General features: G+C 52.1%; 1 protein-coding gene across 2 annotated transcripts in view; it reads left to right on the top strand.

Moving 5' to 3' along the window:
- LOC140410772 (glutathione hydrolase 1 proenzyme-like) overlaps window positions 1-26,188 on the top strand; it is a 494,093-nt gene that overhangs the window by 389,583 nt on the left and 78,322 nt on the right. For both annotated transcript variants that reach the window (XM_072499388.1, XM_072499379.1), the window contains one exon: window positions 12,322-12,514. In XM_072499388.1, the coding sequence (XP_072355489.1) occupies window positions 12,322-12,514 (193 nt within the window). The remainder of the gene's footprint in view (window positions 1-12,321; window positions 12,515-26,188) is intronic.

Here is a 26,188-nt window from a genome sequence, read left to right as displayed (position 1 = left end):
ATCAGTGCATTCTTGTTGACCCTCCTCCTCACACCCACCCACCCACCCCTGTTTCGTGAAGTTTGAACTCAAAAACAGAACTTTTCTATGGGATGCCAAAAAAGGAGTGAATGTAGATTGGCTGCGATCTCCCTGTTTCCCATTTCTCCTGCAAACCTTTGATTAATTTCTGTTGTTCAGCTCCACCCATGCCTTCTGATAACTTGACAAAGAATAACATTATTTATTTTAAAAAATAAATTTAGAGTACCCAATTCATTTTTTTCCAATTAAGGGGCAATTTAGCGTGGTCAATCCACCTACCCTGCACATTTATGGGTTGTGGGGGCGAAACCCACGCAAACACGGGGAGAATGTGCAAACTCCACACGGACAGTGACCCAGAGCCGGGATCGAACCTGGGACCTTGGCGCCGTGAGGCAACACTGCTAACCCACTGTGCCGCCATGCTGCCCTAAAATAACATTATTAATATCTGGCATTGACTGTGCCTGTCAGCTTATTATTTAACCATTTAAAAAATATTTAGAGTACCCTATTATTCTTTTCCAATTAAGGGGTAATTAAACATCCACCTACCCTGCACATCTTTGGGTTGTGGGGGTGGGACCAACGCAGACACGGGGAAAATGTGAAAACTCCACACGGACAGTGACCCTGGCCTGGATCAATCCCAGGTCCACAGCGCCGTGAGGCAGCAGTGCTAACCACTGCGCCACCGTGCCGCCCCATAGTCTTTAACCATGAGGGATTGCTAGAGGACAATCAACAGTGGGCACCTTGGATGTTTATGTTTTCCCAACTCAGGGCACTGGGACCAGGGGCCAATTATAGCATCGCTATTACTACATCGGCTGAGACTTCACTGGTCCCATGCAGACCATGGATCTGGATTGAGTGCTTCTGCTTGAGATGGTTCAGCTTTCATCAGGGAAACCTTCTAAGTCACCGCAGCAGCCTCCAGGTTTCTGAAAATAAGTTGTAATTCTGTATCTGTGAACTCTTTGTACAGCTTAGTCAATGTTAATGGGGTTAGTGGCTTTTGTTATCAATTCAGTTGGTGTCTGGTGTCTGCCCATCACTGCTGTATCTGTGACCTTTCCCTGGTCACTTCTTACTAAAGTTTTGGTATCACAGTGGCACGGTGGCACAGTGGTTAGCCTTGCTGTCTCACAGCGGCAGGGACCCTGGTTTGAACCCGACCTCAGGTGACTGTGTGGTGTTTGTGCATTCTCCCTGTGTCTGCATGGGTTTCCTCCAGGTGTTCTGGTTTCCTTGGGTGCGAAGGTATTGGCCATAGGTAGGATGTCCAAGACCTGGGGCACTCTGTGCCAGCAGTGGCGGAGATGCAGGACAGAGCAGCCATGTCACAGGCAGTCATGTACCAGGGTTTTGTAATCGGTTATCTTCCAAGGACACGGAGTGTTGAAATCATCAATTGGTTTGCGTCTTCTAATGTTTCTCTCCAATTAGAACTCTCAAGCTGTAAGACTTCCACTGGAAAGTTATCTTCACTTCCACTGACTTGCGCTTTCACAGAGAGGTTTCCCCTCAGGATGTGCAATTCTAGCTTGTCTTTCGCTGGACATTTTTTTTTTACTGTGGGCGTGTCCACAGCATGTGCATGTTCTCACACTCTGGACGTCACTCTCAAAATGGCCGCCGGCCATTGTACGCAGTTTTCTTTGCTGCGACACTGCATTAATGGCGTCAGCCGTGTTTCCCGATTTTGCGCTCTTTTCTTTTCCACAAACTCTGCATATTCACTCGATGCTTGTTCGCTGGCCTTGCACATATTAGTAGTGTCTTCAAGCGGTAAAACCGGTCGTCTTAGCGTTTTCTCAAGCATACGTTCATCATTTATCTCGAAAATAACTTGATCATGCAGCAAAGAATCAGAGACTGAGGAAAAATCAGAGGACTGCGCTCGCAACTTTAAAGCTGTAATGAAGGACTCCACTGACTCTCCAGGCAGTGCACACCCTAAACCCAGTAACAGCAACACCCTAAACCCAGTCACCGTGACACCCTAAACCCAGTCACAGCAACACCCTAAACCCAGTCACAGCAACACCCTAAACCCAGTAACAGCAACACCCTAAACCCAGTAACAGCAACACCCTAAACCCAGTCACAGCAACACCCTAAACCCAGTCACAGTGACACCCTAAACCCAGTAACAGCAACACCCTAAACCCAGTAACAGCGACACCCTAAACCCAGTCACAGTGACACCCTAAACCCAGTCACAGCAACACCCTAAACCCAGTCACAGCAACACCCTAAACCCAGTCACCGTGACACCCTAAACCCAGTCACAGCAACACCCTAAACCCAGTCACCGTGACACCCTAAACCCAGTCACAGCAACACCCTAAACCCAGTAACAGCAACACCCTAAACCCAGTCACAGCAACACCCTAAACCCAGTAACAGCAACACCCTAAACCCAGTCACAGCAACACCCTAAACCCAGTCACCGTGACACCCTAAACCCAGTCACAGCAACACCCTAAACCCAGTAACAGCAACACCCTAAACCCAGTAACAGCAACACCCTAAACCCAGTCACAGTGACACCCTAAACCCAGTCACAGCAACACCCTAAACCCAGTAACAGCGACACCCTAAACCCAGTCACAGCAACACCCTAAACCCAGTAACAGCAACACCCTAAACCCAGTAACAGCAACACCCTAAACCCAGTTACAGCAACACCCTGAACCCAGTCACAGCAACACCCTAAACCCAGTTACAGCAACACCCTGAACGCAGTCACCGTGACACCCTAAACCCAGTCACAGTGACACCCTAAACCCAGTCACAGCAACACCCTAAACCCAGTCACAGTGACACCCTAAACCCAGTCACAGCAACACCCTAAACCCAGTAACAGCAACACCCTAAACCCAGTAACAGCAACACCCTAAACCCAGTAACAGCAACACCCTAAACCCAGTAACAGCAACACCCTAAACCCAGTAACAGCAACACCCTAAACCCAGTAACAGCAACACCCTAAACCCAGTCACAGTGACACCCTAAACCCAGTCACCGTGACACCCTAAACCCAGTAACAGCAACACCCTAAACCCAGTCACCGTGACACCCTAAACCCAGTCACAGCGACACCCTAAACCCAGTAACAGCAACACCCTAAACCCAGTAACAGCAACACCCTAAACCCAGTAACAGCAACACCCTAAACCCAGTAACAGCAACACACTAAACCCAGTCACTGCGACACCCTGAACCCAGTCACCGTGACACCCTAAACCCAGTAACAGCAACACCCTAAACCCAGTTACAGCAACACCCTGAACGCAGTCACCGTGACACCCTAAACCCAGTCACAGTGACACCCTAAACCCAGTCACAGCAACACCCTAAACCCAGTAACAGCAACACCCTAAACCCAGTAACAGCAACACCCTAAACCCAGTAACAGCAACACCCTAAACCCAGTAACAGCAACACCCTAAACCCAGTAACAGCAACACCCTAAACCCAGTAACAGCAACACCCTAAACCCAGTCACAGTGACACCCTAAACCCAGTCACCGTGACACCCTAAACCCAGTAACAGCAACACCCTAAACCCAGTCACCGTGACACCCTAAACCCAGTCACAGCGACACCCTAAACCCAGTAACAGCAACACCCTAAACCCAGTAACAGCAACACCCTAAACCCAGTAACAGCAACACCCTAAACCCAGTAACAGCAACACCCTAAACCCAGTAACAGCAACACCCTAAACCCAGTAACAGCAACACCCTAAACCCAGTAACAGCAACACCCTAAACCCAGTCACAGTGACACCCTAAACCCAGTCACCGTGACACCCTAAACCCAGTAACAGCAACACCCTAAACCCAGTCACCGTGACACCCTAAACCCAGTCACAGCGACACCCTAAACCCAGTAACAGCAACACCCTAAACCCAGTCACAGCAACACCCTAAACCCAGTCACAGCAACACCCTAAACCCAGTCACAGCAACACCCTAAACCCAGTCACAGCAACACCCTAAACCCAGTAACAGCAACACCCTAAACCCAGTAACAGCAACACCCTAAACCCAGTCACAGCAACACCCTAAACCCAGTAACAGCAACACCCTAAACCCAGTTACAGCAACACCCTGAACGCAGTCACCGTGACACCCTAAACCCAGTCACAGTGACACCCTAAACCCAGTCACAGCAGCACCCTCAACCCAGTCACAGCAACCCTCTAAACCCAGTCACAGCAACACCCTAAACCCAGTCACTGCAACACCCTCAACCCAGTCACAGCAACACCCTAAACCCAGTCACAGCAACACCCTAAACCCAGTCACAGCAACACCCTAAACCCAGTCACAGCAACACCCTAAACCCAGTCACAGCGACACCCTAAACCCAGTCACAGCAACACCCTAAACCCAGTCACAGCAACACCCTAAACCCAGTCACAGCAACACCCTAAACCCAGTCACAGTGACACCCTAAACCCAGTCACAGCAACACCCTAAACCCAGTCACAGCAAAACCCTAAAGCCAGTCACAGCAACACCCTCAACCCAGTCACAGCAACACCCTAAACCCAGTCACAGCAACACCCTAAACCCAGTCACAGCGACACCCTCAACCCAGTCACAGCAACACCCTAAACCCAGTCACAGCAACACCCTAAACCCAGTCACAGCAACACCCTAAACCCAGTCACAGCAACACCCTAAAGCCAGTCACAGCAACACCCTAAACCCAGTCACAGCAACACCCTAAACCCAGTCACAGCAAAACCCTAAAGCCAGTCACAGCAACACCCTCAACCCAGTCACAGCGACACCCTAAACCCAGTCACAGTGACACCCTAAACCCAGTCACAGCAGCACCCTCAACCCAGTCACAGCAACCCTCTAAACCCAGTCACAGCAACACCCTGAACCCAGTCACAGCAACACCCTAAACCCAGTCACAGCGACACCCTCAACCCAGTCACAGCAACACCCTCAACCCAGTCACAGCAACACCCTAAACCCAGTCACAGCAAAACCCTAAAGCCAGTCACAGCAACACCCTCAACCCAGTCACAGCAACACCCTAAACCCAGTCACAGCGACACCCTAAACCCAGTCACAGCGACACCCTAAACCCAGTCACTGTGACACCCTAAACCCAGTCACAGCAACCTCTTGTTATAACCTGCCTACTGATGATTGGCTGGGGACTAATGACTATCCCACAATCCTATGGGAGTATGAACTTCCCCAATGAGGGGGGCGGAGAAACTCCTACTATAAATAAGCTGGCCAGTCCAGGAACCAGGAGGAAGGAGAAGGTAGCAAGGGAAGTTACTGCTACTGTTATGTATATATTGTTATAGTAAATAAACGTTATTATTTTGTATCCTTAAAACTCGTGCTGGATTTTTCGGGGCCCTTACAAAACTGGCGACGAAGGTAAAAGTGAATAGCTGTCTACACTGCTGAAGCCACCTCCCTGGATTTTTGTTGGATACAGGTTGGAAGTTGTTTTCTATTATACCATGCCGTTTGGATGTTTTTGATGCTGCGCTGGAAAGCTGGAACCAGTACACACAACGGATGCGTTACTATTTCCGGGCAAACAATATCACTGAAAACGAGCGCCAGGTGGTCATATTGCTCACCGCCTGCGGGCCGCATACGTTTGGGGTGATTAGGAGCCTTACGTACCCAGCTGCGCCGGACACCAAAACGTTTGACGAACTTGTGAATATAATGGGGCAACACTTTAACCCAACCCTGTCCACGATAGTCCAGCGTTACCGGTTTAATACTGCTGAGAGGACCCCTGGAGAATCCCTTGCCGATTTTTTATCCAGGCTACGCGGGATTGCGGAATACTGTGACTATGGTGAGACCTTGTCAGAAATGTTACGCGACCGTTTGGTTTGCGGTATTAACAATGCGGCCACCCAGAGAAAGTTGTTAGCGGAGCCAACATTGACTTTTCAACAGGCAATACAAATAGTCTTGTCCCGAGAGAGCGCAGAGCGATGAGTACAGGAGCTACAGGGAATGGAAGTGCATGCCTTGGGGCGCAACCCTTTCCGCCCAAAAACGTCCCCCCGCACTCCTGCGGTACCTTGGGCGAGGCAACGACCAGACCGACGCCAGTGGCCATCGGACATTCCTCCCCGAAGGGAGCCTTCTCCAGAGCCAATGGATGAGGAGCCATGTCCGTGTCAGACTTGTAGGCGCCGACCCCGTCGCGGACGGTGGTCCTGGGGACGCCAGAGGCGCCGTCGTTCCGACCGAAACTGGGACCAGCCCAGGGGCCGTAACTGGGACCAGCCCAGAGGCCGTACCTTCCATGTGGATGAACCTGCGGCGACCACTCCTGAGGACGTGGAGACGGAGGACGACTGCCTGCAGCTGCATTGTGTGGCAGCTCCCCGTGTGGCCCCCATTAAGGTGACAGTACGGGTCAATGGCCACCCACTGGAGACGGAGTTGGATACTGGCGCAGCGGTCTCCGTGATCGCCCAGAGGACATCCGACCGCATCAAGCAGGGTGGACAGACCCTTACATTAACTGACTCACAGGCCAGGTTGGCCACCTACACGGGGGAACCACTGGACATTGCAGGAACTACAATGACCCCTGTTGTCTATGGACGCCAGGAGGGGCGTTTCCCACTTATCGTAGTGCGTGGCCATGGGCCCAGCCTGTTGGGTCGGGACTGGTTGCGCCATTTGCGGTTGCAATGGCAGCACATCCTCCAAACAGTTTCTGGAGGGTTGACTGAGGTGCTAGGACGATACCCAGAGGTATTCCAGCCTGGTTTGGGGAAAATAAAAGGGGCCGTAGCCCGTATCCAAGTTGAACCAGGAGCCACGCCGCGCTATTTCCGGGCGCGCCCAGTGCCTTACGCTTTGCTCGAGAAGGTAGAAGGGGAGCTCACTCGTTTGGAGAGTTTGGGTATTATCAGGCCCGTCCGTTTTGCTGACTGGGCCGCACCAATTGTACCAGTAATGAAGCCAGATGCCACAGTTCGCTTGTGTGGCGACTATAAACTTACAGTGAATACAGTTTCCCGACTCGACCGATACCCAATGCCTCGCATAGAGGATCTCTACGCGAAACTTGCAGGCCGACTCTCATTCACAAAATTAGATATGAGTCACGCCTACCTGCAGTTGGAGCTGGACCCTGCCTCCCGACAATATGTAACAATTAACACACACCGGGGCCTGTATGAATATACACGGTTGCCCTTTGGAGTATCCTCTGCCTGCGCAATTTTTCAACGTTGATTACAGGGACGTCGGAGCAAGAGCATTTGGAAAATCTGGAGGCTGTCCTTAGACGCCTTTCGGAGGCTGGAGTCCGTTTATGTCACACAAAGTGCGTATTTCAGGCAAAAGAAGTAGTCTACCTAGGTTATCGGGTGGACCGCGAGGGTCTGCACCCCATCGCAGAGAAGGTGCGTGCAATTCAACATGCCCCCACCCCGACTGACACTTCGCATCTTCGTTCTTTTCTCGGTCTCGTAAACTATTACGGGAAGTTCCTCCCCAATCTGGCAACTACGCTGGCCCCCTTGCACCTGCTGCTAAAGAAAAATCACAAGTGGGTTTGGGGTCAGCCGCAAGAAACCGCTTTCCGGCGGGTAAAGCAACAATTGTCGTCGTCTGGGTTACTAACCCACTATGATCCGGGAAAGCCTTTGCTCGTCACATGTGATGCATCCCCGTATGGTATTGGGGCTGTCCTGTCCCACAAGATGGAGAACGGGGCCGAGCGACCGATAGCTTTCGCCTCCCGCACATTGACTGCAGCGGAGAAAAAGTACGCGCAGATCGAGAAGGAGGGTCTGGCAGTGGTTTTCGCGGTGAAACGCTTCCACCAGTATGTGTACGGCCGCCATTTCACTATCGTGACTGATCATAAGCCCCTGCTGGGACTCTTCAGAGAGGATAAGCCAATACCGCCCATTGCTTCTGCACGGATCCAGCGCTGGGCTTTGTTGCTTGCTGCATATGAGTATTCTCTGGAGCACAAACCAGGTACGCAGATAGCAAATGCCGACGCACTGAGCCGATTGCCTTTATCGACCGGCCCCATGTCGACCCCCCACGACCGGTGAGGTGGTCGCAACCCTAAATTTTATGGACACCTTGCCTGTCACGGCATCACAGATCCGTGAGTGGACCCAGACGGAGCCAGTCTTGTCAAAGGTTCGGCACATAGTCCTGTATGGTGGGCAGCATAGACAGCTCCCAGGCGAGTTGCGGGCATTTTCCTCCAAGCTGTCAGAGTTCAGCGTGGAAGACGGCATCCTCTTGTGGGGGACGCGTGTGATTGTCCCGGAAAAAGGCCAGGAGCTGATATTATCAGACTTGCACAATGGGCATCCGGGCGTGACCAAGATGAAAATGTTGGCCCGGAGTTATGTCTGGTGGCCAGGCCTCGACACCGACATTGAGAAGGTGGCCCAAAACTGCTCCATTTGCCAGGAGCATCAGAAGCTTCCGCCGGCCGCGCCCCTACATCACTGGGAATGGCCAGGGCGGCCTTTGGCACGCTTACATGCAGATTTCTCAGGCCCTTTACAGGGATCCATGTTCCTTCTACTAATTGACGCCCAGTCCAAATGGCTAGAGGTGCATAAGATGCAGGGGACAACGTCCTGAGCAACAATTGAAAAGATGCGTTTATCGTTTAGTACGCATGGCCTCCCCGAGGTGCTGGTCACGGATAACGGCACTCCATTCACGAGTGAGGAGTTTGCGAGGTTCACGAAGATGAACGGCATCCGCCATATCCGCACTGCCCCTTACCACCCGGCTTCAAATGGGTTGGCAGAGCGTGCAGTGCAAACATTCAAAAGAGGCCTAAAGAAGCAATCTTCCGGATCAATGGACACGAGACTGGCTCGGTTTTTGTTTACGGACAGGACCACCCCCCCCCCATACAGTGACTGGGGTAGCTCCCGCAGAACTCCTAATGGGCCGGAGACTTCGCACCCGCCTTAGTATGGTCTTCCCGGACATTGGCGCAAAAGTACGCCGCACTCAAGAACAGCAGGGACCGGGATTGTCTCGGCATCGTCCGATTCGGCAGTTTGCGCCCGGTGACCCAGTATTCGTGCGGAATTTTGCTGGTGGTGCCCAATGGGTTCCTGGTGTAATCTTTCGCCAAACGGGCCCTATATCGTACCAAGTGCAAGCCCAGGGTCGCCTCCAGCGAAAACACGTAGACCACGTCCGGTCCAGAAGATCATCCCCGCAAAAGATTCCCCCCCCCCTGGTCCCAGTTCAACAGCGGCAAAGACCAGAAACAAGGGAAGGTAGTCCTCCAAATCTTCCACTGGTGCCTCACTCGAAGCCTGCGCAGGTCGTTACGGGACCGAATGGGGATAGAGATGCTGACATGACGGAGGCAGCAGACTCTGACTCCGAGATGGAGACACAGGATGAATCAGAGGGGGAATCCTCGGGTCCACAGGCCGTGGATGTACAACCGCGCCGTTCATCACGGAAGCGCCGGTCTCCGTCTCGTTATACGCCGCCTGATCCAGCGCCGCGTGCAAATGGCGTCCGGCCTGCGGCCAAACGAGTTCGATGCCTTCCTTCGCCAGGGCCTACGGTGGATTCCTTGGACTTTGGGGGGGAGGGATGTTATAACCTGCCTACTGATGATTGGCTGGGGACTAATGATTATCCCACAATCCTATGGGAGTATGAACTTCCCCAATGAGGGGGGCGGAGAAACTCCTACTATAAATAAGCTGGCCAGTCCAGGAACCAGGAGGAAGGAGAAGGTAGCAAGGGAAGTTACTGCTACTGTTATGTATATATTGTTATAGTAAATAAACTTTATTATTTTGTATTCTTAAAACTCGTGCTGGATTCTTCGGGGCCCTTACAAAACCTCTAAACCCAGTCACAGCAACACCCTAAACCCAGTCACAGCGACACCCTCAACCCAGTCACAGCAACACCCTAAACCCAGTCACAGAGACACCCTAAACCCAGTCACAGCAACACCCTAAACCCAGTCACAGAGACACCCTAAACCCAGTCACAGTGACACCCTAAACCCAGTCACAGCGACACCCTAAACCCAGTCACAGCGACACCCTAAACCCAGTCACAGCGACACCCTAAACCCAGTAACAGCGACACCCTAAACCCAGTCACAGCGACACCCTAAACCCAGTCACAGCGACACCCTAAACCCAGTCACAGCAACACCCTAAACCCAGTCACAGCAACACCCTAAACCCAGTCACAGCGACACCCTAAACCCAGTCACAGCGACACCCTGAACCCAGTAACAGCGACACCCTAAACCCAGTCACAGCAACACCCTAAACCCAGTCACAGCGACACCCTGAACCCAGTCACAGCAACACCCTAAACCCAGTCACAGCAACACCCTAAACCCAGTCACAGCGACACCCTGAACCCAGTCACAGTGACACCGTAAACCCAGTCACTGCAACACCCTAAACCCAGTCACTGCAACACCCTAAACCCAGTCACAGCAACACCCTAAACCCAGTCACAGCGACACCCTAAACCCAGTCACAGCGACACCCTAAACCCAGTCACTGCAACACCCTAAACCCAGTCACAGCGACACCCTAAACCCAGTCACAGTGACACCGTAAACCCAGTCACTGCAACACCCTAAACCCAGTCACAGCACACCCTGTGTGGGAGGTGGAGTCAGTGGCCAGCACCACCTCTGCACCTTCGCCGAGGCCCGGCGACGGCTGCGTGCAGTCTCCTTCCCGCCCCGGCGTACAGGGGTTGCCCGCCTCTCATCCACGGCACCCAGCAGGCACTCAAACTCGGTGTTCGTGAAACGGGAGGCCGCTCTCCTGGCTGCCATCCTGCTGGCTGGGCTGATGTGTGTAGGGAGTGCAGTGTGTATATTCGGCTTCAGTTTGTCAACCTGCTGAGTGTCAATCGTGAAACCAGCGAATCCGGCACTGTTTCCCATTGGAACCGATTGTGTTCCACATGGCACAGGTGTGAGCCTTTAATGGTCATTGAATCGGTCCAGGTGCTTTGCCAGTTTTGCTCTTGCAGACATTCACAAATCCTGCCCAGTGTCAGCTCTTAGTCTCAGGGACAGGGAATTCCGCCGTCTATTTTTAGGACGATTCTTCTTGCCCTCCCACTCCATTTGGGATGAGCAGAGGTTATCCTGAGCGAGACCTGCTCTGCCACAGATAGTGATGCACAAAGACACCTCTGTCCCAACACAGGTGTTCAACAACCTTCATGTATCTGATGCTGTGGGCAGGTACTTGACTCCAGCACTCCCAGTTCCACAGCCCTCTCTGAGTCGCCAATCTTCCATTGCCTCAGAACGTGACAGATGTACCCTGGTAGAAGCTTGTGCGTAACTTCATTTAACGTGGGGGGCTTGGGGGTGTCATCATTGTCCTTAGCAGCTTGATAGTTGGTGGCCAGATTTTGGTACCATGTCAAGCCATGGTGACTGCATTAACCTCGGTACTGCGGCCTGCTCATGCTTTTGCAGCTCGGGAAATGCAGTCTTCCTTTACCTGTTTCACCATTGAGGACTTTTGATCTGTTTGACACCTCCCCCTGACCTTGTTGCCATGAGTGGCCTTAAGGTGCAATCTCCATGTGTTGCACCTTGATATGGTGAGGAAGTTTATGCGTTCCAATGATCCCCTAGCTCCAAGCTCCTGGTTAGTGTTCAGCCATGCAGCAAAAGGTTCAATAAAACTCCTTTGTTTTCCATTGTAAACTCATTAATACTCCATGTTATCCATCAAATCTTGCATCCTAAAGTACTGATCAGCAAGTGATCACATTGCATGGTTCCAATAGCTCAGATAAATGTACAAAAGTTCATCACAAATAGCAAGGGGGAAAAACTGGAAGGAAGTTTCTGTCAGTACAGATTGTTTGGTGGAAGCAGCAACAGTGCTTCATTTTTAAAATTAAAAAAAAATAAATTTAGAGTACCCAATTAATTTTTTCCAATTAAGGGGTAATTTATCGTGGCCAATCCACCTAGCCTGCACATCTTTGGGTTGTGGGGCTGAAACCCACGCAAACACGGGGAGAATGTGCAAACTCCACACGGACAGTGACCCAGAGCCGGGATCGAACCTGGGACCTCGGCGCCGTGAGGCAGCAGTGCTAACCCACTGCGCCACCGTGCTGCCTAACAGTGCTTCATTTGAAGCATCTTAACTTATTGATAATCACGTTCTTCCAACGGTTTAATCATTACTTAGAGATGAGAAGAGTTTTTCTTTTTAGAAACTGGCTTATTAATCATTTCTGTACCTGCCCACAGGAGGGTTGTCCATCGCAGTCCCTGGTGAAATCCGAGGATACCAACTGGCACATCAACGGCATGGACGGTTACCATGGAAACGGTTATTTGAGCCAAGCATCAAACTTGCCAAAGAAGGGTTGTCCATTAGAAAGGCTCTTGCCAATGCTATAAAGGAACGTAAGGAAGACATTGAGGAAGACCAAGCTTTATGGTAAGATAGAGAAACACGATTCTTGGCTGAGAATAGCACTTGTCACATATTTAGGACGTGAAGTGAATTGCAAAGCTTCATTTTCTCCCTCTTGAAATTGCCTGCTGAATATCTATGGGCAATATGTCATAACCCATGATTTGAAATTACAAAGAACATTCAGAACAGAATCAATCCATGCAGCCCAGCCAGTCACTTGTGTGATCTCCCATCCTTCCTCAACTATCTATCAGAATAATCCTTTTCTCTCTTCCCCAACATTTGCATACCTCGCCTCCCCATAAATGCATCTGTCTGATTCACCTCACCTATTCCCGGTGGTAACAAGTTCCACATTCTCCTGAACCAAAGACATTCCTGAACTCACTATTTAATTTCTTGGTGACTATATTGATTGTCTTTAGTTTCGCTCTTCCCTACAATTGGAAATGTGCTCTGTCCATCTACTACTTTCATAATTCTAAAGGCCTCCATTTGGTCGTCCTTCAGTATTCCCGTTTCAAGATAAGAGACTCAGCCTGTTCATCCTTTCTACATAACTAGAACACTTCGCTGTTTTCCTTTTTGGACCTATTCCAGTGCCTCTATGGAAGCCAAGTATGGAACCAAAACGATAAACTACACATCAAGGCCGGGATTTAACGGGAGTCAGTGGCCCAACTTTCGTGGCTGGAACGTCAAGAGCAAGCCCTCCTCCTGCAGCTTGGGGTGCCACAACACTATTTTGCAAAGCTATGACAATCAGTTTCCTGATGTTGTGGCTACCATATCAAAGAGGGACAGTACGAAAACACAAATAAGGCTGCTTGACCCCCTCGAGCCTGCTCCGCCATTTAATAAGATCATTGCTGATCTGATTGTAAGCTTAAACCTGCATCTCACCTACCCCCGATAACCTTTCACCTCCTTGCTTACCAAGAATCTCTGCTTTATGAATATTCAAAAATCGCTTCTACTTCCATTTTGGGAAGATAGTTTCAAAGACTCGCTTCCCTTAAAGAGGAAACGTTTCTCCTTATCTCCATTTCGAATGGGTGACACGTTATTTTTCCTCCAAGAGCTGCTGGCCAATTTGAGCTCAGCCACCTCATTGCCATGGGAAATTTAGGGCACTTATGGCACTGCACCCCAAGCCCAGACCCAGCCAACAATGGAGGCCTGTAGTTCAGGTAGGGCCCAGTGAGGGGTGGAGTTCGGAGCTGGGGATTCAGGTGGGGGACCTTTCTTCAACCTCCCCCTCTTGATCTTCATATTCACTAGTCCAATCAAATCGGCAAGGATGGTCCAGAAGATGAGTTTGCAAAATGCTTTTGTGATGGTTTCCTGGAGCAATACATTTTAGAACTGACTATGTAGAATTGACTAGGAATAAAGCTATTTTAGATCTAGTGTTGACTATTTCGGCACGGTTAATTAAATAATGACATCACAAATAATCTATTGGGAAATAGTGATCATAATACCATTGGGTTCCATGTTAAGTTTGAAACTGAAATACTTTGATCACAGACAAGAATCTTAAACTTAAACAATGACAAAGCCAAGGTATGAAGGGACCACTGGCTAAGGCAATTGGATAAATAGATGAACAGTTATGCCGTAAATAAACTTTGGGAAGAATTTAACGGAGCAATTTAAGATGTTTAACAAAAATACACAACATTAAAAAAACTCAGCAAAATTATCCATTCATGGCTCACTCAGGAAGCCAAGGACAGTATGAGACTAGAGAAGAGGTTCCAATGTTGCTAAGAATAAGTCAGAAGTCTGAGGATTGGAAGTGTTTTATAAATCAACTAAGGGCCACCAAAACCTATATAAAAAGGCAATAAATGTAATTAGAGTAAACTAGCCTGGTATATAAAAGCAGATTGTAAGAACTTGCAAAAGTGAAGGGAGTAGCTATTCTTTCGTTAGAAGCAGAGACAGTACAAATTACCACGGGGAATGACAGAGGCATTGAAAAAAATGTTGGGCTGGATTCTCCGATTTTCAGGCTATGTCCTGACGCTGGCGTGGGAACGGTGGCATTTTACGACCGAAACATCGGCGCAAAATGGCCAGTGATCCTCCATTTGGTGGGGCGCCAGCAGGCAGGCAGGATAGAGCACCCGGCTCTAGCTGCCGATACGGCCGGAGTACTGCTGGGTCTGTGGCCGTGCATGCGCAAGGCGGTATGGGTCGGGTGCTCATGTCTGAGTGAGGGTCGGGGGCTCATGTCTGAGTGAGGGTCGGGGGCTCATGTCTGAGTGAGGGTCGGGGGCTCATGTCTGAGTGAGGGTCGGGGGCTCATGTCTGAGTGAGGGTCGGGCTTCATGTCTGAGTGAGGGTCGGGGTCTCATGTCTGAGTGAGGGTCAGGGAGTCATCTCTGAGTGAGCGTCGGGGCTCCATGTCTGAGTGAGGTTCGGGGTCTCATGTCTGAGTGAGGGTTGGGCTTCATGTCTGAGTGAGGGTTGGGGGCTCATGTCTGAGTGAGGGTCGGGGGCGCAGTGTGAGTGAGTGTCGAGTGCTCATATCTGAGTGAGCGTCGGGGGCTCATGTCTCAGTGAGGGTCGGGGGGGCTCATGTCTGAGTGAGGGTCGGGGTCTCATATCTGAGTGAGGGTCGAGTGCACATGTCTGAGCGAGGGTCGGGGTCTCATGTCTGGATGAGGGTCCCAGGTTCATGTCTGAGTGAGAGTCAGGGGCTCATGTCTGAGTGAGGGTCTCGGGTTCATGTCTGAGTGAGGGTCAAGGGCTCATGTCTGAGTGAGGGTCTCGGGTTCATGTCTGAGTGAGGGTCAGGGGCTCATGTCTGAGTGAGGGTCGGGGGCTCATGTCTGAGTGCGGGTCAGGGGCTCATCTCTGAGTGAGGGTCAGGGGCTCATCTCTGAGTGAGGGTCCCGGGTTCATGTCTGAGTGAGGGTCGGGGGCTCATGTCTGAGTGAGGGTCGGGGGCTCATATCTGAGTGAGGGTCGGGGGCTCATATCTGAGTGAGGGTCGGGGGCTCATGTCTGAGTGAGGGTCGGGGGCTCATGTCTGTGTGAGGGTCCCGGGTTCATGTCTGAGTGAGGGTCGGGGGGCTCCATGTCTGAGTGAGGGTCGAGTGCTCATGACTGAGTGAGGGTTGAGTGCTCATGTCTGAGTGAGGGACGAGTGCTCATGACTGAGTGAGGGACGAGTGCTCATGACTGAGTGAGGGACGAGTGCTCATGTCTGAGTGAGAGTTGGGGGCTCATGTCTGAGTGAGAGTTGGGGGCTCATGTCTGAGTGAGGGTCGAGGGCTCATGTCTGAGTGAGGGTCGAGGGCTCATGTCTGAGTGAGGGTCGAGGGCTCATGTCTGAGTGAGGGTCGAGTGCTCATGTCTGAGTGAGGGTCGAGTGCTCATGTCTGAGTGAGGGTCGAGTGCTCATGTCTGAGTGAGGGACGAGTGCTCATGTCTGAGTGAGAGTTGGGGGCTCATGTCTGAGTGAGAGTTGGGGGCTCATGTCTGAGTGAGGGTTGGGGGCTCATGTCTGAGTGAGGGTCAGGGGCTCATGTCTGAGTGAGGGTCGGGGTCTCATGACTGAGTGAGGATCGGGGGCTCATGTCCCAGTGAGGATCGGGGGCTCATGTCTGAGTGAGGGTCGGGGTCTCATGTCTCAGTGAAGGTCGCGTGCTCATGTCTGAGTGAGGATCGGGGGCTCATGTCTGAGTGAGGGTCGAGTGCTCATGTCTGAGTGAGGATCGGGGGCTCATGTCTGAGTGAGGGTCAGGGGCTCATGTCTGAGTGAGAGTCGAGTGCTCATGTCTGAGTGAGGGTCGAATGCTCATGTCTGAGTGAGGGTCGAGTGCTCATGTCTGAGTGAGGTTCGAATGCTCATGTCTGAGTGAGGATCGGTGTCTCATGTCTGAGTGAGGGTCGGGGGCTCATGTCTGAGTGAGAGTTGGGGGCTCATGTCTGAGTGAGGGTCGAGTGCTCATGTCTGAGTGAGGGTCGGGGTCTCATGTCTCAGTGAAGGTCGCGTGCTCATGTCTGAGTGAGGATCGGGGGCTCATGTCTGAGTGAGAGTTGGGGGCTCATGTCTGAGTGAGGGTCGAGTGCTCATGTCTGAGTGAGGGTCGGGGTCTCATGTCTCAGTGAAGGTCGCGTGCTCATGTCTGAGTGAGGATCGGGGGCTCATGTCTGAGTGAGGATCGGGGGCTCATGTCTGAGTGAGTGTTGGGGGCTCATGTCTGAGTGAGGATCGGGGCTCATGTCTGAGTGAGGATCGGGGGCTCATGTCTGAGTGAGGGTCAGGGGTGAGCTCTCGCCAGTGGAGCCGGTGAATACCAGGAGCCAGGAGACTGCGGCTTTGAATGCGTGGCACATTTTGTAATGAGCCTACTGAAGTATTTAAATATGCTTATCTGGATCACGGCCAGTAAGAACGTGATCTAGTTCGCGTTGGGCGCCAGGGGTTGGGTGCATTGCGCACAAGTCGGTGGCCGGCCTGAAACCCGATTTTGTCCTCTCCCGCTTTGCACCCGGTGTAATGGGATCAGGCGGTGGAAAAATCACACCCTTTGTTTCTAGTTATGCTAATCTACCAGGATTATAACAGAACAACCGCAACGAGTTTTATTTGTTGCCCAGATCGCTATTGCTGAACTATTGATTTTTGTTTAGTTGCATGGGGTGACTCGTATTCACTGGGGATTCATTTGTGCTGCTAGGCAGAGATTGAGATCTGTGTTGTTTTGCACATTGGGCAGCACGGCGGGCGCAGTGGTTAGCACTGCTGCCTCTCAGGGCTGAGGACCCGGAATCTATCCCGGCCCCGGGTTACTGTCCATGTGGCGTTTGCACATTCTCCTCAAGTCTGCCTGGGTCTCACCCCCACAATCGAAAGATATACAGCATTGGTGGACTGGCCACGCTAAATTGCTCCTTCATTGGGAACAAAAAGGAAGAAAAAGGTGCGCGCACATCTGTGGTTTGTAACTCAGTAATCAAAAGGTTTAAAAAGAGTAAAGATTAGATCCAATTCAAACCTTCACTTCTTGGTTTTCTGTAATAAATTATCCATTGACTCTTTCTGGGAAATATGTTTATTAGAATTAGGAGCGAGAAAATTCTGTTTAAGCCTAATCTGCTCAAAACTAAATTATATGCAAAAGCTGCAATGGAGCATCCCTGAAAAATCAATTCTTGGAACTAATTTAACCACCGCAGTGCACCCCATGCAGATTCAGGTATGCCGGGTAAATAGCAGGAAAGATTTGTGCCGGACGCAAACCAGTTTGCAATCCACCTGGCCCACCCCCTATGGCGAGTTCCACATCACGCCCAAAAATGCAGAGCGTATCATTAACGCTCTGGTGGGTGAGTATTTAAGTAAACACTTACCTGGTCCTGTTTCTGTTCCTCTTTGCTGTTGTATTTTTTAAAAAATTTCTTTTTTAAGGCGGGAACAGGAAGTTCGATCCGCGGACTTCTGGGAAGTCCCTCACCAATAAATTCTGGTGGAGAGGAAACCCGAGACACTACACGTGTAGTGTCTCCCACCCACCCTCCTCCTCTAACCTAATAATAAAACCCATTGGTGTGAGGTAAGTACCATATTGTACCATATTATTATTATTTTTTTTTTTTTAAATTTAGTTGTTAGCCAGATCTCGGTTGAAAGTTAGAGGGATGGCAGGGAAGGGAGTGCAATGTTCCTCGTGCAGGATGTTTGAGGTGAGGGATGCCGTTAGTGTCCCTGCTGATTTTACCTGCAGGAAGTGCTGCCATCTCCAGCTCCTCCAAGACCGAGTTAGGGAACTGGAGCTGGAGTTGGAAGAACTTTGGAACATTCGGGAGGCAGAGGGGGTCATAGATAGCAGCTTAAGGGAATTAGTTACACCAAAGATTGGAGATAGATGAGTAACTGTAAAAGGGACTGGGAAGAAGCAGTCAGTGCAGGGATCCCCTGCGGTCGTTCCCCTGAGAAACAAGTATACCGCTTTGGATACTTGTGGGGGGGGGGGACTTACCAGGGGTAAGCCATGGGGTACGGGCCTCTGGCACGGAGTCTGTCCCTGTTGCTCAGAAGGGAAGGGGGGAGAGGAGCAGAGCATTAGTAATTGGGGACTCGATAGTCAGGGGCACAGATAGGAGATTTTGTGGGAGCGTGAGAGACTCACGTTTGGTATGTTGCCTCCCAGGTGCAAGGGTACGTGATGTCTCGGATTGTGTTTTCCGGGTCCTTAAGGGGGAGGGGGAGCAGCCCCAAGTCGTGGTCCACATTGGCACTAACGACATAGGTAGGAAAGGGGACAAGGATGTCAGGCAGGCTTTCAGGGAGCTAGGATGGAAGCTCAGAACTAGAACAAACAGAGTTGTTATCTCTGGGTTGTTGCCCGTGCCACGTGATAATGAGATGAGGAATAGGGAGAGAGAGCAATTAAACACGTGGCTACAGGGATGGTGCAGGCGGGAGGGATTCAGATTTCTGGATAACTGGGGCTCTTTCTGGGGAAGGTGGGACCTCTACACACAGGATGGTCTACATCTGAACCTGAGGGGCACAAATATCCTGGGGGGGGAGATTTATTAGTGCTCTTTGGGGGGGTTTAAACTAATGCAGCAGGGGCATGGGAACCTGGATTGTAGTTTTAGGGTACGGGAGAATGAGAGTATAGAGGTCAGGAGCACAGATTTGACGTCGCAGGAGGGGGCCAGTGTTCAGGTAGGTGGTTTGAAGTGTGTCTACTTCAATGCCAGGAGTATACGAAATAAGGTAGGGGAACTGGCAGCATGGGTTGGTACCTGGGACTTCGATGTTGTGGCCATTTCGGAGACATGGATAGAGCAGGGACAGGAATGGATGTTGCAGGTTCCGGGGTTTAGGTGTTTTAGTAAGCTCAGAGAAGGAGGCAAAAGAGGGGAAGGTGTGGCGCTGCTAGTCAAGAGCAGTATTACGGTGGCGGAGAGGATGCTAGATGGGGACTCATCTTCCGAGGTAGTATGGGCTGAGGTTAGAAACAGGAAAGGAGAGGTCACCCTGTTGGGAGTTTTCTATAGGCCTCCAAATAGTTCTAGGGATGTAGAGGAAAGGATGGCGAGGATGATCCTGGATAAGAGCGAAAGTAACAGTGTAGTTATTATGGGAGACTTTAACTTTCCAAATATTGACTGGAAAACATATAGTTCGAGTACATTAGATGGGTCGTTTTTTGTACAGTGTGTGCAGGAGGGTTTCCTGACACAATATGTTGACAGGCCAACAAGAGGCGAGGCCACGTTGGATTTGGTTTTGGGTAATGAACCAGGCCAGGTGTTGGATTTGGAGGTAGGAGAGCACTTTGGGGACAGTGACCACAATTCGGTGACGTTTACGTTAGTGATGGAAAGGGATAAGTATACACCGCAGGGCAAGAGTTATAGCTGGGGGAAGGGCAATTATGATGCCATTAGACGTGACTTGAGGGGGATAGGTTGGAGAAGTAGGCTGCAAGTGTTGGGCACACTGGATAAGTGGAGCTTGTTCAAGGATCAGCTGCTGCGTGTTCTTGATAAGTACGTACCGGTCAGGCAGGGAGGAAGACGTAGAGCGAGGGAACCGTGGTTTACCAAAGAAGTGGAATCTCTTGTTAAGAAGAAGAAGGAGGCCTATGTGAAGATGAGGTGTGAAGTTTCAGTTGGGGCGATGGATAGTTACAAGGTAGCGAGGAAGGATCTAAAGAGAGAGCTAAGACGAGCAAGGAGGGGACATGAGAAGTATTTGGCAGGTAGGATCAAGGAAAACCCAAAAGCTTTCTATAGGTATGTCAGGAATAAGCGAATGACTAGGGTAAGAGTAGGACCAGTCAAGGACAGGGATGGGAAGTTGTGTGTGGAGTCTGAAGAGATAGGCGAGATACTAAATGAATATTTTTCGTCAGTATTCACTCAGGAAAAAGATAATGTTGTGGAGGAGAATGCTGAGACCCAGGCTATTAGAATAGATGGCATTGAGGTACATAGGGAAGAGGTGTTGGCAATTCTGGACAGGCTGAAAATAGATAAGTCCCCGGGGCCTGATGGGATTTATCCTAGGATTCTCTGGGAGGCCAGGGAAGAGATTGCTGGACCTTTGGCTTTGATTTTTATGTCATCATTGGCTACAGGATTAGTGCCAGAGGACTGGAGGATAGCAAATGTGGTCCCTTTGTTCAAAAAGGGGAGCAGAGACAACCCCGGCAACTATAGACCAGTGAGCCTCACGTCTGTAGTGGGTAAAGTCTTGGAGGGGATTATAAGAGACAAGATTTATAATCATCTAGATAGGAATAATATGATCAGGGATAGTCAGCATGGCTTTGTGAAGGGTAGGTCATGCCTCACAAACCTTATCGAGTTCTTTGAGAAGGTGACTGAACAGGTAGACGAGGGTAGAGCAGTTGAGGTGGTGTATATGGATTTCAGTAAAGCATTTGATAAGGTTCCCCACGGTAGGCTATTGCAGAAAATACGGAGGCTGGGGATTGAGGGTGATTTAGAGATGTGGATCAGAAATTGGCTAGCTGAAAGAAGACAGAGGGTGGTGGTTGATGGGAAATGTTCAGAATAGAGTTCAGTTACAAGTGGCGTACCACAAGGATCTGTTCTGGGGCCGTGGCTGTTTGTCATTTTTATCAATGACCTAGAGGAAGGCGCAGAAGGGTGGGTGAGTAAATTTGCAGACGACACTAAAGTCGGTGGTGTTGTCGACAGTGTGGAAGGATGTAGCAGGTTACAGAGGGACATAGATAAGCTTCAGAGCTGGGCTGATAGGTGGCAAATGGAGTTTAATGTAGAGAAGTGTGAGGTGATTCACTTTGGAAGGAATAACAGGAATGCGGAATATTTGGCTAATGGTAAAGTTCTTGGAAGTGTGGATGAGCAGAGGGATCTAGGTGTCCATGTACATAGATCCCTGAAAGTTGCCACCCAGGTTGATAGGATTGTGAAGAAGGCCTATGGAGTGTTGGCCTTTATTGGTAGAGGGATTGAGTTCCGGAGTCAGGAGGTCATGTTGCAGCTGTACAAAACTCTGGTACGGCCACATTTGGAGTATTGCGTACAGTTCTGGTCACCGCATTATAGGAAGGACGTGGAGGCTTTGGAGCGGGTGCAGAGGAGATTTACCAGGATGTTGCCTGGTATGGAGGGAAAATCTTATGAGGAAAAGCTGATGGACTTGAGGTTGTTTTCATTGGAGAGAAGAAGGTTAAGAGGAGACTTAATAGAGGCATACAAAATGATCAGGGGGTTAGATAGGGTGGACAGTGAGAGCCTTCTCCCGTGGATGGAAATGTCTGGCACGAGGGGACATAGCTTTAAACTGAGGGGTAATAGATATAGGACAGAGGTCAGAGGTAGGTTCTTTACGCAAAGAGTGGTGAGGCCGTGGAATGCCCTACCTGCAACGGTAGTGAACTCGCCAACATTGAGGGCATTTAAAAGTTTATTGGATAAGCATATGGATGATAATGGCATAGTGTAGGTTAGATGGCTTTTGTTTCGGTGCAACATCGTGGGCCGAAGGGCCTGTACTGCGCTGTATCGTTCTATGTTCTATGTTCTATTAACCCTCATTTGCATTAATTTCAATCTCATTAACAAGATTGAAGTCAAATGCAGCGGCTCCCAGGAATTACCCGACTCCCAGTGAGATCTCGCCCTGGTCTCGTTGACTCTCCTTTTTAAAAATGTGAAACTGATGCAATGGCCGCTGAGGGGAAGGGAAAGGTGAGTGGCCATTTCCATTTTACGGCATGCCACTCCAGGGCACTGGACCTGCTGCCCCAGTGCTCGTGAGTGGGTGGGATCCCTCAGGGGGCTAGGGCTTGGTCGGGGGCCGAAGCGTTCTAGATCAGGTGTCGGGGGTTGAGGGGCTTTGTGTCTGTGAGGCCTTTGAACCATCGTTAAATATTGTGGAGACCCATAACAGGGCAACCGCAGCTGCAGCCTGTCTCTCCGACTAAACCCTTCCAGGACAGAGCCCTGCTCTTGGTTCTATGCTGAAAGTCACTTTAATGTCCTTTGACTATTATCAACCTCCATCTCCACAGCTGAAGGCTATTGCAAATAAGGAATTAGCTTTGTTAGTTGTGAGAGCACTTGACAGCTGCAGGTTGTGTTTGCTACTTGCTCCTGCAGGTGGCCATAGATGCCTGGAGGCTGCTGTTGCTGTTTCCTTCCTTTTCTGTAGCCAGAAAGAAGGATAATGTTTTCTAATATGCCTGGATCCTGGAATACTGGGCTCAGGCAGACGTATGAGTCCAGAAGGCTTGAAGCAAGAAAGCGGGATTCTCCGACCCCCCGCCGGTCCGGAGAATCGTCGGGGGGCAGCGTGAATCCCGCCCCCGCTGGCTGTCGTATTCTCCAGCGCCAGGGTTTTGGCGGGGGCGGGAATCGCGCCGCACCGGTCGGCAGCCACTGGCAGCGGGGCCCCCCCCGGTGATTTTCCCGCCCGAGCGGCCGCCCGTTTTAGGCCGGTCCCGCCGGTGTAAATTAAACCTGGTACTTACCGGCGGGACCTGGCTCCGCGGGCGGCCTCCGGGGTCCTCGGGGGGGGGGGGGGGGCGAGGGGGATCTGGCCCTGGGGGGTGCCCCCACGGTGGCCTGGCCCGCGATCGGGGCCCACCGATCCGCGGGCGGGCCTGTGCCGTGGGGGCACTCGTTCCCTCCGCACCGGCTGCTGTCAACCTCCGCCATGGCCGGTGCGAAGAGACGAACCCCCCTGCACATGCGCTGGGATGACGCCACCACACGCTGGCGATCCCGCGCATGCGCTGGCCGGCAGAGGCCCTTCATCGCCGGTTGGCATGGCGCCAAGCCCCTTCCACGCCGATTGGCGCGGTGCCAACCCCGCCACCGCCCTAGCCCCTGAAGGTGCGGAGGATTCAACACCTTCGGGGCGGCACAAATTCGGAGTGGTTCACGCCACTCCTCAGCACCGGGACCGCCCGCCCCGCCAGGTAGGGGAGAATCCTGCCCCTGGTGTGTGACATTGTTCCAAATGGATCACCTGCTAATGCCATTGAAGAAATGCTTTTGCAGCTTGCTGATGTTGCTGGTGTGGTGAGTGCTGTGTGTAACTAGCACATCACCGCGGGTTAAACACACCGGAAGTCAAGAATATTCAACTGCACCTTAAGCGCCAGTGGAATATGTGGATGCCAGCATTTGGTTCTGGTGAGATTGGGCCGTGTGGGAGGACCAGTGGGAGGACCCGCTGCACAACTGTAGCTCCTGGATGGAGAATGGCACTGATACGTGGAACATGGAGTACAATGATGGACAGATAATTTCTATGACAAAGTTCTGAACAAGATAACACATTCTCAGGCTTATCCTCCATTTCTGTTGAGGAACCTGCGAGAGGTGGTACTGTGTGTTTGTTTTCTTTTGTGAAAATGAGTTGATATAGCTTTGTATTGGTGATGTTTCCTTGTTGTGTGATGGTCAGTGTGATATGTGGAATGTTACGTAGTTGATTTTCAAAGTTTTGTTATTGTTGACTTTTTAATAAACAATAGTCTCAACTCTCAAGTGACTTCTCAGGGGTACACGTGCCATGTCTCAGAGGATGATTGGTGCATCGCATTTCAATCAAACTTTGATGCCTGAACAGTTTGCTGTCCTCTAGAAGCGTCAGCAGTGTAGAGGCCGCAGCCAACAATCAAACACTAAAGAGCTGGGCTTCAGCACTGGGGATCTTCTCACAGCTAAAGGGTAAGTGTGTGGATCAGGAGAGGGTAGCTGAGCACAGTCTCCCTCATGAGCAAAAGTCTGGGGTCTAGGGCAGTGTTCTTCAAACTTTTTTTCCGGGGACTCATTTTTACTAACCGGCCAACATTCGGAACCCACGCCGGCCGAGCTTCGGGACCCACGCCGGCCGACCTTCGGGACCCACGCCGGCCGACCTTCGCGACCCACGCCGGCCGACCTTCGCGACCCACGCCGGCCGACCTTCGGGACCCACGCCGGCCGACCTTCGCGACCCACGCCGGCCGACCTTCGGGACCCACGCCGGCCGACCTTCGGGACCCACGCCGGCCGACCTTCGGGACCCACGCCGGCCGACCTTCGGGACCCACGCCGGCCGACCTTCGGGACCCACGCCGGCCGACCTTCGGGACCCACGCCGGCCGACCTTCGGGACCCACGCCGGCCGACCTTCGGGACCCACGCCGGCCGACCTTCGGGACCCACGCCGGCCGACCTTCGCGACCCACGCCGGCCGACCTTCGCGACCCACGCCGGCCGACCTTCGGGACCCACGCCGGCCGACCTTCGCGACCCACGCCGGCCGACCTTCGCGACCCACGCCGGCCGACCTTCGCGACCCACGCCGGCCGACCTTCGCGACCCACGCCGGCCGACCTTCGCGACCCACGCCGGCCGACCTTCGCGACCCACGCCGGCCGACCTTCGCGACCCACGCCGGCCGACCTTCGCGACCCACGCCGGCCGACCTTCGCGACCCACGCCGGCCGACCTTCGCGACCCACGCCGGCCGACCTTCGCGACCCACGCCGGCCGACCTTCGCGACCCACGCCGGCCGACCTTCGCGACCCACGCCGGCCGACCTTCGCGACCCACGCCGGCCGACCTTCGCGACCCACGCCGGCCGACCTTCGCGACCCACGCCGGCCGACCTTCGCGACCCACGCCGGCCGACCTTCGCGACCCACGCCGGCCGACCTTCGCGACCCACGCCGGCCGACCTTCGCGACCCACGCCGGCCGACCTTCGCGACCCACGCCAGCCGACCTGCGCGACCCACCATTTTCTCTTACCTTGTTTGTTGCTGACAAAAATGGAGGAAATGGTTTTGGGTCCCTTTGGCCCCAATGGTCCCTTTGGTCGCTTTAGCCCCACAAACTTGGAAAAAAAAAGCTGCGACCATATTTTAAAAAGTGCGGCCGCGCTGCGCATGCGTGGCCGATCATTGGTGCGCATAGTTTTGTGCATGTGCAGTGTGGCTGAATTTTATTTATCTGTTCCTGACCATTTTGAAGGCGGCTCGCAGCCGGCATTATTAAAAGCCGGCAGCTATTGCGCGCGGATTTGCGCGATCAGGAGCGCCGCGACGGACGGCTCCGTGACCCTCCCGACACCCGCCCGCGACCCACCTGCGGGTCACAACACCGAGTTTGACAAAGCCTGGTCTAGGGGTTCCTAATGGGGCCGGGGGTAAGTGTGTGCAGGGTGAGGTTTGCCAGCACAACTGGCTTGCTGGATGGCACTCCGAGAGAAGGCGGGTCACTTAAACGTGGGGGAGGCTTGGGGGATTTGAAGGTTCTGGGATAGAAGCCCTGACTGATTGTCGGTCTACCTCTTTCTCCAATTCCTTACAGATGCCAAAATGGATTGTGATGTCGGTCCTCCAGCAGCTGCCCTCACAGTGCTGCTGGAAACCCAGACACACAGATGCTGGAGGAGGCACCAATGACAACGCAGGCTAGAGGTGGCACCCCATGTGCAGGGGCCCCCACACACCCTGGAGACCTGACTACCCATCGGGCTGTGGAGGAATCCAGGGGGGAGGCCAGTAATGGCCTAAGGTGTACAAGCGTCGTTGGTCTTTCGATGAGATGACAGACACCACGTGCCACAGGAGACTCCGGCACCCTCCTTCCCCCATAACCCCCATTTCCCACTCCCTGCGCGGCCACCCCGTTCCACCCTGCAAGGATCTGTGTAACATCACTCCAAGG

The sequence above is a fragment of the Scyliorhinus torazame genome, chromosome 1 (genome assembly GCF_047496885.1).
Source record: "Scyliorhinus torazame isolate Kashiwa2021f chromosome 1, sScyTor2.1, whole genome shotgun sequence".
In the NCBI taxonomy this organism is placed as follows: domain Eukaryota; kingdom Metazoa; phylum Chordata; class Chondrichthyes; order Carcharhiniformes; family Scyliorhinidae; genus Scyliorhinus; species Scyliorhinus torazame.
Note: the sequence above shows the minus strand (reverse complement) of the source record. Positions and strands in the feature narration are given on the sequence as shown.